Below are 12,648 nucleotides of genomic sequence, written 5' to 3'. Positions count from 1 at the left end.
GAATACTTATTGTTAATAACATGTATTTAACATAGTTGGAAATATAGGAAAACTATACCTTGTTACTTAACAAAATCTTGTTTTGTTTTTTGACACATGAGAAACAGGTATGTCTAGTGATCAGAATATAATTTTTTTCTTACCTTCATTGAATAAAAAAGGAAAATGGGAAATATATATTTTAATATATTCATGCTAGAAAAGTGGAAATAATTGTTATCATAAGACTTTTTATTAAAAATCTATTCTTTATAAAACTTGTGAATAAGCCTCCTAAAATAAATATTTTACTTCTGTTTTGTTAGAAAGCATTCATTCTTTTTATTTAAAAAATCCAAAGAAACACTGGCAAATATAAGAACTGAAGTATTTGCAATTAAGTGGATTTCAAGTGTTAAAACACTAAAATTCTCTCAGAAATGCGTTAAAATAAATGTAGGACTTTAACTGCAAGAGTACGCTATACTATACCTAAGCACAGCAGGTATAAGAAATAATAATGAACTAAAAATTCCTATTGCTTTGTTATTTAGTATTAAATAGCTAAAATTTTCTTGCTATAAAGTATTCGATGCATTTCATAACAATTCTTGAGCTAAATATCAAAATGATACTTACAAAAGCTACTTAACAATATGAATCTATTTCTTTATAATTATGATAAAGAAATATCTCATTTTTTCTTTTTCTCTAGAAATTTCTACCTCTTGTTAGATTGTTGTGTTATACCGTGATTATAGTATCTGCATAAGCAATTTTGAACATGTGCAAACAAATACATCGTTTTTATTGCATAACAATGTATTGCATTAATTGGCATTAGTAAGCTGTGAAAGAGACAAAAAGGAACTATCTTTGAGTTGATAAACTATCATGACTCGGTGTCCTGTTTTATTAAAGAAAAGCAGGCTGTGCTATATATGGGGAAAAGCAACTTTGATTAGAAAAAATAAGTTGTACAAATAAAAATAGTGGCCATATAAGCAATTAGAAAAGTGATTTTTATCTTACACCTATGAATGGTAACCAAATTTCATGTCAGAAATCTGAACTCATTAAATGAATTTTAGATTCTTGAAGACACATTTAAATAATGACAGCCTGAAGGAGCCTGAAGCAGGTCATTAAATCCATAGGGATTGGTGGTTTGATTTCATTTCCATCCAGACGGAGGTAGCGAAGATGAGGTCCATAACTGAAGGAATCTTCCACAGGCAGTGTGGTAGAAGTTGAAGGACATATTACAGATACGTTCACATCTATGGAGACAAAAATAGTATGAATGAATGAACCAGAATGCAAGAGACTAAGGATGGGAAGACCAACATGCTATTAAACAGTCCTATGGAGGGCATAGTGGCTTGGTCTATGAAGGTGGCAGGGAAACATTCTTTTTGTCTAAGTTGAAAGTTATGGACAGAAAAAAATGTGCAATGTACATATACTAATGTCAGTCCATATTTTGCTATACTTAATACACAACACTAGAAAAGACATATAGTTAAGAACTGTGATGGAAACAAAGGTATATATGATGTATCACTTGTCTTCTTCCTTTGACAGGCCAGAAAAGGTGTGATTAGATTACTGTAGAGTGAGAAAGGTAGTATTTGGGCATCAGAGGTAGAAACAGTGGTTCAGAGCTGGTACTAAATTAATGGGTAGGTGTGTGGGCAGATGGATGAATAGATGGATGTTAAGGCAGAGAGTCAGTCTATTATTAGAGAAAGTGCTTGAAAGCTACCTTTAAAATGCAAACACAAACTAATCATACATGATGACGTTTTTTCTTTTAAAGTACAATTAAAAATAACTTTGTATACATGATACTTGCCGAAAACAGCCTTGAATCTCCATACTTAAGTGTATTTAATTGGGAAAAAACATTTGCCAAGAATTGAATTACAAAAATTCAAGCCAGGAAATATCCTGTCAGCCTCTTCACATTGTTAGGATGTGAGAAATCGTGCACCTGCCTTGGATCAGAGCCCTTGGCAGCAGCGTCTATACTGAGATTTAGGAGCATTTAGCAGAGAAAGGTGTGTTAAACCAGCAAAATACTGATGGGTGTGCTTAATAACTGATCTCAAATGAATCCTTATACTCCCTTTATCCCATTTTGCAATTGTGTTGAGCGAGAGATCTTCCCTTAGAAGATAAGACCCACCTCACTTTGGCAATGACCTTCCTTTTGTGTCCTGTGGGCGCACACTGACTCATATTGAAGGGTTTTATGCTTACTGCAGAGGTGCTTTGCTCTGATTGTATACCATTTTGTAAATTTAACTTGCTAAAAGTAATGACTTGCATTGTATAGCAGATTTGTGTTCCTCAAGGTATTTTTCTTCACATACATTATCACCTTATCGTGATGCAACTTTTATTGAACAACATTCCCTACCCGGGTATTGCTAAAATAGTGACTCAGGCGGGTAAGGTCGTGTGCATCAGGTATTTCATTAAGTACGTAGCTGAGTCCCACCCTTTTCCAACTGCACAGGGTCACTTTGCCCACTGGGGAGATTATATCCTTTCTGATATGTTATCTCTTATCTTTATTACCCTTATTACCCATAACCCATGCATGTCTGAATAACTAGAATGTAAAAAACAAGTGTTCTAAATGTAATTATATTTTCATGAAATAATTGTAATGTTTCTGAGAGAGTACCAAGAAGCAACTTGTTTGAATAGGTAACATTATTGCCACATTTAAAGTCCCTATGGCATTCAGAAGATATAAACATTTCTATCATTTTGGATAAACGTTTGCTGTCCTATAAACTCTTCATATAAAAGTTATGTCTCTGGGAAACCAATTTATTAACAACTAGAGTAGATTATGTGGTAAGAGAACTAAGTACTTTAGCAGTCACTATAACACAGTGTGATATAATCATGAGCCAAGAACTCTTGCCAGGGAAATTCTTCTTTTCCATTTATTTTCTTGGAATATAGAAATAACTGTGCTGGATATCTACATTAAGAAATAAGTAAATCAATTTCTCTATGTTGACTTTGCAGCTGTGAAAATGATTTTTACCTCCGTTGCTAGAAATTTGTCTTAAGTCTTGTACTCTAGAGATTGAAGAAAATGTCCTATGATTATACTGTTGGACTGAGAAAGATCACCTAAGGGAAACCTTGGATTCAGGCCCTGTCTATTATACTTACCCTTTGTCCTTGGCAAAATACCCTCAACTAGTTGAGCCTCAGTTTTTCTATCTTCAGAAATTCATAATAGCACACAGATTCCTTTGAGGGTTCATTTGTGCTTCTCAAAGTGTGGACCAGCAGTATCCGTACTACCTGAGAACTAAATCCTTAGACCCCACTCCAGACTTACTGGGTCAGAAACACAGAGGCTGGAGCCCAGAAGTCTTTTATAAGCCTTCCAGGTGATTCTGAAGCACATTAAGGTGAAAGGTGGGAAAACAGAAAGACATGAGAAAACTTCGATGAAAAAAAGCACTCAGAGTAGAAGAACAGAGTCCTTCTCTTCTTCGGGTAACCTTGTACAGCTATGTAATTACCTTGCATGGGGGCCCAACCATGTGTTGGATTTTACTACCTCACTCCTGAACACTCTCATGCGCATAGGCCCAGTTCAGGGGAATCCCCAATTCACAAACAGGGATCTATGTGGAATCCCTTTATAAATTGACTTCCTACCTCAAATGTCTATGGGACTTTTGTTGTCAGGTAAGGAATGCACCTGTAGAAGCATAGAACTTTTGTCAGGAAAAATTACATTTATTTAGGTTGATATTGGGCTTTCCAGGTGGGTCACTTGGTAAAGAATCCACCTGCAGTGCGGGAGACCAGGGTTCAATCCCTGGGTCAGGAAGATACCCTAGGGAAGGGCATGGCAACCCACTCCAGTATTCTTTCCTGGAGAGTTCCATAGACAGAGGAGCCTGGTGGGCTACAGTCCATGGGGTCACAAAGAGTCAACATGACTGAGCAACTAACACACACACACACACACACACACACACACACACAGGTTAATATTGGCTGCCATACTATTTGGTTCAGTACAACAGATTCAACTATTAAGATATTTTCCTGTTGCATCTTTTGCTTTAACTACAAGATTAAACAATGTGTCTCATTACCATGGCAAAAAAATCACTGCTGTGGCAGCAGCCTGCTCATAAGTTCCTGGATTTTATGCTCAAGTGTGCTGTTAGGAAAAAAAAAAAAAAAATATATATATATATATATATATATCAAATAACTGAAGAATACACAGTGCAAAAATGGTCTGTTCTTACAAGTGGGATATTTATGTAATTATTTGCTTAAATAAAAGTTTAGTGAGTGATAAGCAGGCAGCACAACCTTCTGACAGTTATCTGTGTTACTTTCCTACAAACCATCCAACTGATTCTCACTTTAAGAATGTATTTTATAAAGTTGTTCAGAAGGCCCCCCTCAAGATTATCTTCCGTAAGGGCCTGTTCGAGGATAGAGCATTCCTGGACACTTGACAGGCTGATAGCATAGCCTGTAGCTGGACCAAGACATTGTCCACTTCTACACCAGAGTCAGCCTGGTCTCAGGCATAATTGTGAAGATGCCAAGTTTGCCTTTAATGTCTCTAGCTTCTTCCCTTCACGGCATCTCTACCTCCAAGGCACACTACACTCATCTCTCTCGTATAAAAGCTATTTTCAGGAAAGGAGTGGGTATTCTACCTCGTTGATTGCCATTAGACCTAAGGAATTGCCACCTTCCAGGGACATTTGTTTTGTTTTCATTTGAGCAAAACCTTAAGGTACAATATTGGTTCCCAATGCATGGTCCCTGAAACAGTAATCTCAGCATCTCTAGGATACTTGCTAGCTATGAAAAGTCTCAGGTCCCACCAGACCTACTAAATCAGAAACTCTGGAATGAGGCCACCCATCTACATACTCCAAAGTTTGAGAAACCCACTGATCTAAAGCAGAAACTTTAATTAGGGTGATTGTAGGCATCAGCTCTCTGTAGTCTTTAAGGCTGGGGTCCCTTCTTGATACCTCCTAAATCATATTCCTTCTCTTACTATCCATGAGATTGTTTGTGCCTGGTACATTTTCTTCAGTAAGTCTGTCCACTGAGGCAGGAATATCAGAATCTAGTCGGAGTAAAAGAAGATAGAGACATTTAGTTTATCCAACAGGTAATATACCTCTGTAGATTACTAAAATCAACTTTTCAATCCAAGATTTTAACCTCTTGGATCATTGACACTGTGACTAAACAAAACTTGAAAATAACGCTTTAAAAAAATCTAAAAGTACAAGAGTTGGAATAAAACACCAACATTATTGAAACAACAACAACAACCACAAAAGAAGATATAGAGTAAACTTAATGAGTAACTTAGTCAACGACACACCCTGATGGTTACTTACTTCTAATTTTGTTGTGATCCAGATGAAGGTGCTGCAGATGAGCACTGATTTTGGGGACCTTTGTGAGTTGATTGTGAGACAGTTGAAGATCTAGAATTGATGATACATTAAAACCACTAGAAGGAAGGCCAGCATCAGATAATTTGTTGTGGTTGAGTCTCAGGAAGGCCACTTTAGGAATCACATTAAAATAATTTTCTGGTATTCCTTCAATGGAATTATTGTCTAAGAACAGCTGCATTGTATTGGCTGGTAATCTTGGCGGCATATTCCTCAGGGCATTCTTAGCCATGTTTAGCTGCATGAGGTTCTTGAGTCCCTTAAAGGTGTCTCTCTGAAAGGCATTGTCTAATAGCTTATTGTGCTGCAGGTCAAGAAGGGTCAGGTTCTCCAGATTGCTGAAAGTCCCTTGAGGAATTCTGGACACCTTGTTTCTAGCTAATTGTAATTGTTCTAAGCTTCTTGGCAATGGAGAAGGTACCTCCTCTAGCTCATTATCTTCCAGAAACAAGAAAAGCAGCTTCTTCAGTTGGCTCAGGGCTCCCTTTTCAATTCCATAGTTGGTTATTTTGTTCTTGTTTAGGTTTATCCATCTCAGCTGGGTGGCATTCTCGAATGGCTTCTCAGGAATGGTTTCTATCAGGTTGTTTTCAAGATAAAGGTACCAGATCCTTGATGGTATAGCAGGGATTTCTTTGAGACCTCGGTTTTCACAGTACAAAGCAGTAGGGAAACTGGGAGGACAGAAACATTCCCTGGGACAATCGAAATCATGCATTGTCCAGTCCTCTGGATCACTTGCCTCATAAACCTGTCTCACACTTTGAGTCCGCACTGTATCTGTTACGAACAACACCCAGAGGATGAAGCAGATTGTGGTTGCCATTATAGTATCTAGAATAAGGGATACAATAATTAGAGGTTTAAAAAGTTTGACCTTTCGATAACTGCATGCACCAAAATGATAGGTAAACATAGCTTCTTTGGTGAGTGGGGAGGGAGGGAGGTAAAGACTTCACAGCTTTTGATGCATAGTTATCAATCATTACCCATCTATTTAGTGAGCACTATCTGCAAAGCATTTTCAAAAAGTGAAACTGACTCACCAACTTGTAACTTTCCAGTTTTAACACAATCACGATGAAAACCGAGTAAGAAAAAGCAAATTTTAGGAACTCTAAGTGCTTTTCCATTTCAAGCTATTTAATACAAGGAAGTTAACTGAAACCCAGAGTTGAACACACAAGTACAAAAAAGTGACCTTTTAATAACTCAAATTTAGAGTCTACATTGTTCCTAAGAAGTAGGCATATGCTTTTACTTTTGCTCCTAAATGAGCAGAACATCTGGATGAGATTTCCCAGGCTCTTTGGCCCTTGAACCAAAGAAATAGCGAGATCAAAGAACATTTTAGCAGGTTTTTTTGTGAAGGAAGGTTTTAGGATTTGAAGAAAAGTATGTGATTAATCGCTTGCTCTGTTGCCCAGCTTCTCAGGTAAGTTTTATTTTGGGGGTTTAGGAAAATATTTCTAATATTTTAATACAAGATCAAGCTGTTTAGCCAAGAAATTTGGATTATGAAACTCTCTCTAGACAGATATAGATATAGACATAGACACAGATATAATCACACTTACATAAGTGGCATTACCATGGTCGGTAAGAAAGAAAACAAAAGAACATGCTTAGGGTACAGGTGATCTCCATAGTTTCAGTATGGCTGCTAACAAGCATAGGTTAACACTTACTGATATGTGAGACATTTAAAAGACAGAAATCCTCCCAGCTGAGTATCAACAAGGCTATGGGAACAAAGAACTATCCTAATGTGAAAAATATATGTGTGTGTGTGTGTGTGTGCGTGTGTGTGTATCTATATAACAGTAACATTCATTCTGACCAAGGTACATTTAGTTCAAATGCTTAGTAATGAAGACCAAATAAATTTTATTGATTCCTTAGGAAAAGATAAAATAAGCATCATTTAGAAATGCTGATCTTTTGCTTTTGACACTAAATCGAGGCAAGAGCAAAGCTGCTTCCTTGAGCTGTCAAATTTCTTGTGATTGCGGAATGCTCCTCTGGTTATCCTCCAGACACATTAAAACATTATTTTTTTCATAATAGGGATCTGCTTTAGTTATTGACGCTTTAACCCTGCCTCAGACGAATCATAACTTTGAATTCTTAACTTTAAGAGTTACGAAAATTGTAAAAAATAATTTACCTTGCTGTCCAGGAATGTATCGCTGAGTCCTGTGTCTGGAGCTGAAGTTTGCTAAAATCAGTTAAGGAAAAAAAAAAAAAGAAAACTTTGACTAAGGGAATTTGTTTTTATTTTATGCTGTCAAGCCTTCTATGAGGAAAAAATACAATCTCCTCTGACCAGTCACCATGAACACCTTTGATCTATTGTTTCCACTTTGACAGAGCCTCAGAACACTGCTTACCTCAGTTCTTGGATCTTCTTCTTCCCTTTCTATTGGTCACTGCTCATTCATAGTAATGGATTGACCCAGGCTCCACGGTTGTGTTTTTATAAATCCTCCCTAATATATATGCATCCATGGCTCCAGCTTTAACCCCTCCAACAACCACAGCACTTCAGTACCTAGGCAGCCCAGCACAGAAAATTCTGACTTTAATCTCAAGAACCCATAACAAAAATTCAGTGCCAGTTTCAAACTCTGAGTTCACAGTCCCAAAGATATCGTTATGCAGTGATCTGGAGTAACAGCAAGAAACTAAAAGCAGTTTTAATTTCAAGTACAACAAAAAAGAGATTTAAAAGCATTTTTCTTTTTTTAATTGGATACAAAGAAATAAGGGCCAATGTCCTCTTTATATGGAAATCTTTTACTCATTTTTTCTTGTATAAAACAGTTGCTAAATTCTATTTAGATATATTGATTTTGATAAGGGAAAAAGACATAGAAAATATATTTGAGAAATTTAAAAATGAAATCTGGAAAGCTCTCCCTGATGTTGGCACTAAATATACTGTTATGCTTTGTTTTATAGAAATAATTCTTCTGTCTCTATTTCATATTGGGAGCTTTATTCCAAATAACTATTAAAATGAGATTTTTTTTCTCTTTATAACAGATGTTTTGCATCTAGGGCATTATAGGACCTTATGTTGCACTCTTTTGTTTCTTTAGCACATAAATTTAGGATAATGTTTCTTCTAGTTTTTGCATTTGAGGAAAAAAAAAAAACATGCCTCTTAAGGAAAGACAAAATTTTTTGAAAATCTCATTTTCAGATGTTATCCTATTGATTGATTATAATCATTGTGTTTTCTAAATCTATCTCATTCTGGGAAAAGAAATGTGTGCAGATATGACTCATTTGACACTACTCACGCAAGTATTATCAGAGAGGGAACACAGTGAAGAGCAGAGAGCACTGGACTCACAAAACTTTTTCTGAACCACTTACTTCCTTTCTCCTAAACACAGTCTTGTCAGCTACAACACAGGGCTGGACCCCCTCACAAGTTTGTTGTAAAGGATAGGAAAAGTTAGCCTTTTAGTAGCATAAACTCTACACTCTCAAATGGAAAATACCCTTCAATTTAAGGGCTTTTATAGCCCAAGAGCTAAATCAGACATGATCTCTTGGTAGCCCAACAGGCACATTTATATCTTAAGGGAAAAAATTAAGGGTTATTTGCTTTTCTCACAGGGCTTCCCTTGTGGCTCAGCTGATAAAGAATCCACCTGCAGTGCGGGATACCTGGATGCTATCCCTGGGTTGGGAAGATCGCCTGGAGAGGGGAAAGGCTACCCACTCCTGTATTCTGGCCTGGAGAATTCCATGGACTGTATAGTCCATGGGTTCACAAAGAGTCTGACACAACTTTTTCTCACACCAGTGATCTCCTCTCTTTACTGCGTTTTTCCTTTTTCTTTCTTCTTTTTCTAAACCCTCATGACATAAACAACAGATAATCTCTAAACTGCATGACCCCCTTCAGCTACTCTCTTATTTAATTTTCTTTTTTAGCCAACCTTATTTCAGTCACTTCTTAATTCTATTACAAAAATGTTGCTACATGTCCATCATAGGAAAATTAGAGTCGTACATTGGCTGCCTCTAATCTCCATTTCTAGTCACCATCCCATCCACAATTCAGCCACCAAAACAGAGTTTCTAACCCCTCCTTTTCCCTCACATTGCTCTGACAAAACACAAAAACAAAAACAAAAACCAGCAATGATCTTCATATTTACTAATCTACTGACATCTTTTAGTTTTAGCCTACTTGACTTGTGACTTCTAGCAATGCCGACCCACCCCTTTAATGAAATGTTTCTCTCCAAATTACTCCTCCTCTTTCCTTGGGACTTCTCTTTATCTGTATTCTGAAGCTCTGTGTTTCCTGTATCATTTTTTTAAAAAAAGATATTTCTAGCATTTAAAGCTTTTTAGAGTCTAAGATCTCAAAAATTTTAAACAATTCCAAAGTTTTAACCATTCCCTCCATTATGATGACTCCTGAGGCTCTTTCTTCACTCCAGCCTCTGGAAGAAAACCTGAACTCCAATGTGTGTATCCATGCACTATATAGACATCTGTTGCAGGTCCCACAGCCCTGTATCTTTTACTGCTCTTGTCACTTTATACTTATGAGTGACACTATCAGCTTATTCAGTCTCCTAAACTAGAAATCTGGAAATCATTCTCAACTCTTCCTTCTTATTTTGTGAGCATGTGATAACATGTTAAGGACCCTGGGAGACGTGATATAAATAAAAAGGATCATCAGCAATGCTTGCCGATGCTTGGTATCATTGTTTCCAGACCAAAACATAGGGTGTTTGCCCCCATTAGTGTGATCTCTGTCTGCCTATGTCTTGGTTTTTCCCATAACAATTCAATATACCTTTCTTGGATTGCTGATTCTTGGAGGATGATTTTAACTCTTCATTAGAACTACTTATGTGGAAGTTCAGTAAATTAAATGAAAATAATGGTAAGAATATCTGAATCAAGCTACTTGATACAAGAATTAATGAAAGACTCTGCTGAGTCATACCTCATTCTAGTAAGAGGAGAAAATAAGTCTAGTGTTTAATGATGAGGCTTTGGTATTGTCTTTCTAATGAGAGACTCAGTTCAGTTCAGTAGTCGCTCAGTCATCTCCAACTCTTTGCGACCCCATGCACTGCAGCACACAAGGCTTCCCTGTCCAACACCAACTCTCAGTTTACTCATGTCCACCGAGTCAGTGATGCCATCCAACCATCTCATCCTCTGTTGTCCCCTTCTCCTCCTGCCCCCAATCCCTCCCAGCATCAGAGTCTTTTCCAATGAGTCAAATCTTCGCATGAGGTGGCCAAAGTACTGGAGTTTCAGCTTTAGCATCATTCCTTCCAAAGAAATCCCAGGGCTGATCTCCTTCAGAATAGTCTGGTTGGATCTCCTTGCAGTCCAAGGGACTCTCAAGAGTCTTATCCAACACCACATTTCAAAAACATCAATTCTTCGGCGCTCAGCTTTCTTTACAGTCCAACTCTCACATCCATACATGACCACTGGAAAAACCATAGCCTTGACTAGACGGACCTTTGTTGGCAAAGTAATGTCTCTGCTTTTTAATATTCTGTCTAGGCTGGTCATAACTTTTCTTCCAAGAAGCCAGCATCTTTTAATTTCATGGCTGCAGTCATCATCTGCAGTGATTTTGGAGTCCAAGAAAATAAATCCTGTCACTGTTTCCACTGTTTCCCCATCTATTTGCCATGAACTGATGGGACCCAATGCCGTGATCTTCATTTTCTGAATGTTGAGTTTTGAGCCAACTTTTTCACTCTCCTCTTTCACTTTCATCAAGAGGTTCTTTAGTTCTTCGTTTTCTGCCATAAGTGTGGTGTCATCTCCATATCTGAGGTGATTGATTTCTCCCAGCAATCTTGATTCCAGCTTGTGCTTCATTCAGTCCAGCATTTCTCACAATGTACTCTGTAACAAAGGTCAGTCTAGTCAAGGCTATGATTTTTCCAGTGGTCATGTATGGATTTGAGAGTTGGACTGTGAAGAAAGCTGAGCACCGAAGAATTGATGTTTTGGAACTGTGGTGTTGGAGAAGACTCTTGAGAGTCCCTTGGACTGCAAGGAGATCCAACCAGTCCATTCTGAAGGAGATCAGCCCTGGGATTTCTTTGGAAGGACTGATGCTAAAGCTGAAACTCCAGTACTTTGGCCACCTGATGTGAAGAGCTGACTCATTGGAAAAGATTCTGATTCTGGGAACGATTGAGGGCAGGAGGAGAAGGGGGTGCCAGAGGATGAGATGGTTGGATGTCATCACCGACTCAATGGACATGTGTTTGGGTAGACTCTGGGAGTTGGTGATGGACAGGGAGGCCTGGCGTGCTGCGGTTCATGGGGTTGCAAAGAGTAGGACATGACTGAGTGACTGAACTGAACTGAACTCTGCATATAAGTTAAATAAGCAGGGTGACAATATACAGCCTTGATGTACTCTTTTTCTTATTTGGAACCACTCTGTTGTTCCATGTTCAGTTCTAACAGTTCCTTCTTGACCTGCATACAGTTTTCTCAGGAGGCAGGTCAGGTGGTCTGTTATTCCCGTCTCTTTAAGAATTTTCCACAGTTTGTTGTGAACCACACAGTAAAAGGCTTTGGCATAGTCAATAAAGCAGAAGTAGATGTTTTTCTGGAACTCTTGCTTTTTCAATGATCCAACAGATGTTGGTAATTTGATCTCTGGTTCCTCTGCCTTTTCTAAATCCAGCTTGAACATCTTCAGGTTCACGGTTCATGTACCACTGAAGCCTGGCTTTGAGAATTTTGAGCATTGCTTTGCTAGAGCATGAGATGAGTGCAATTGTGCGGTAGTTTGAACATTTTTGGCATTGCCTTTCTTTTGAATTGGAATGAAAACTGATCTTTTCCAGTCCTGTAGTAACTGCTGAGTTTTCCAAATTTGCTGGCACATTGAGTGCAGCACTTTCACAGCATCATCTTTTAGGATTTGAAATAGCTCAACTGGAATTCCATCACCTCCACTAGCTTTGTTCATAGTGATGCTTCCAAAGGCCCACCTGACTTTGCATTCCAGGATGTCTGGCTCTAGGTGAGTGATTACATCATCAGACTATTATTGTCCAAAGTCCATGGGACTTGGGACATGGTAGGATTCCAATAACTATTTACCAAATTAGTAAATGAACAAACAAATGCATAAGGCACCTGTATCATTTTGATGACTGATTTT

General features: G+C 37.9%; 1 protein-coding gene across 1 annotated transcript; it reads right to left on the bottom strand.

Annotated features, from left to right (window-relative positions):
- Positions 1-987: 987 nt before the first annotated feature.
- KERA (keratocan) lies at positions 988-8,071 on the bottom strand. Its single transcript, XM_006062954.3, has 4 exons — positions 7,853-8,071; positions 7,630-7,680; positions 5,403-6,296; positions 988-1,259 (listed from the first exon to the last, which is right to left on the bottom strand). Exons 3-4 carry the CDS (start codon positions 6,286-6,288, stop codon positions 1,087-1,089), a joined length of 1,059 nt encoding a protein of 352 aa, XP_006063016.2. The 5' UTR covers positions 6,289-6,296; positions 7,630-7,680; positions 7,853-8,071; the 3' UTR covers positions 988-1,086.
- Between the last annotated feature and the right edge of the window lie 4,577 nt (positions 8,072-12,648).

This window comes from Bubalus bubalis, chromosome 4, assembly GCF_019923935.1.
Source record: "Bubalus bubalis isolate 160015118507 breed Murrah chromosome 4, NDDB_SH_1, whole genome shotgun sequence".
Classification (NCBI taxonomy): Eukaryota; Metazoa; Chordata; class Mammalia; order Artiodactyla; family Bovidae; genus Bubalus; species Bubalus bubalis.
Note: the sequence above shows the minus strand (reverse complement) of the source record. Positions and strands in the feature narration are given on the sequence as shown.

Excerpts from the sequence above, each read along its gene's own strand:
- KERA (XM_006062954.3), bottom strand. The coding sequence starts at position 6,288 with ATGGCAACCACAATCTGCTTCATCCTCTGGGTGTTGTTCGTAACAGAT. Across the intron at positions 1,260-5,402 it reads GGATCACAACAAAATTAGAA|ATGTGAACGTATCTGTAATA; the intron begins GTAAGTAACCAT and ends TTGTCTCCATAG.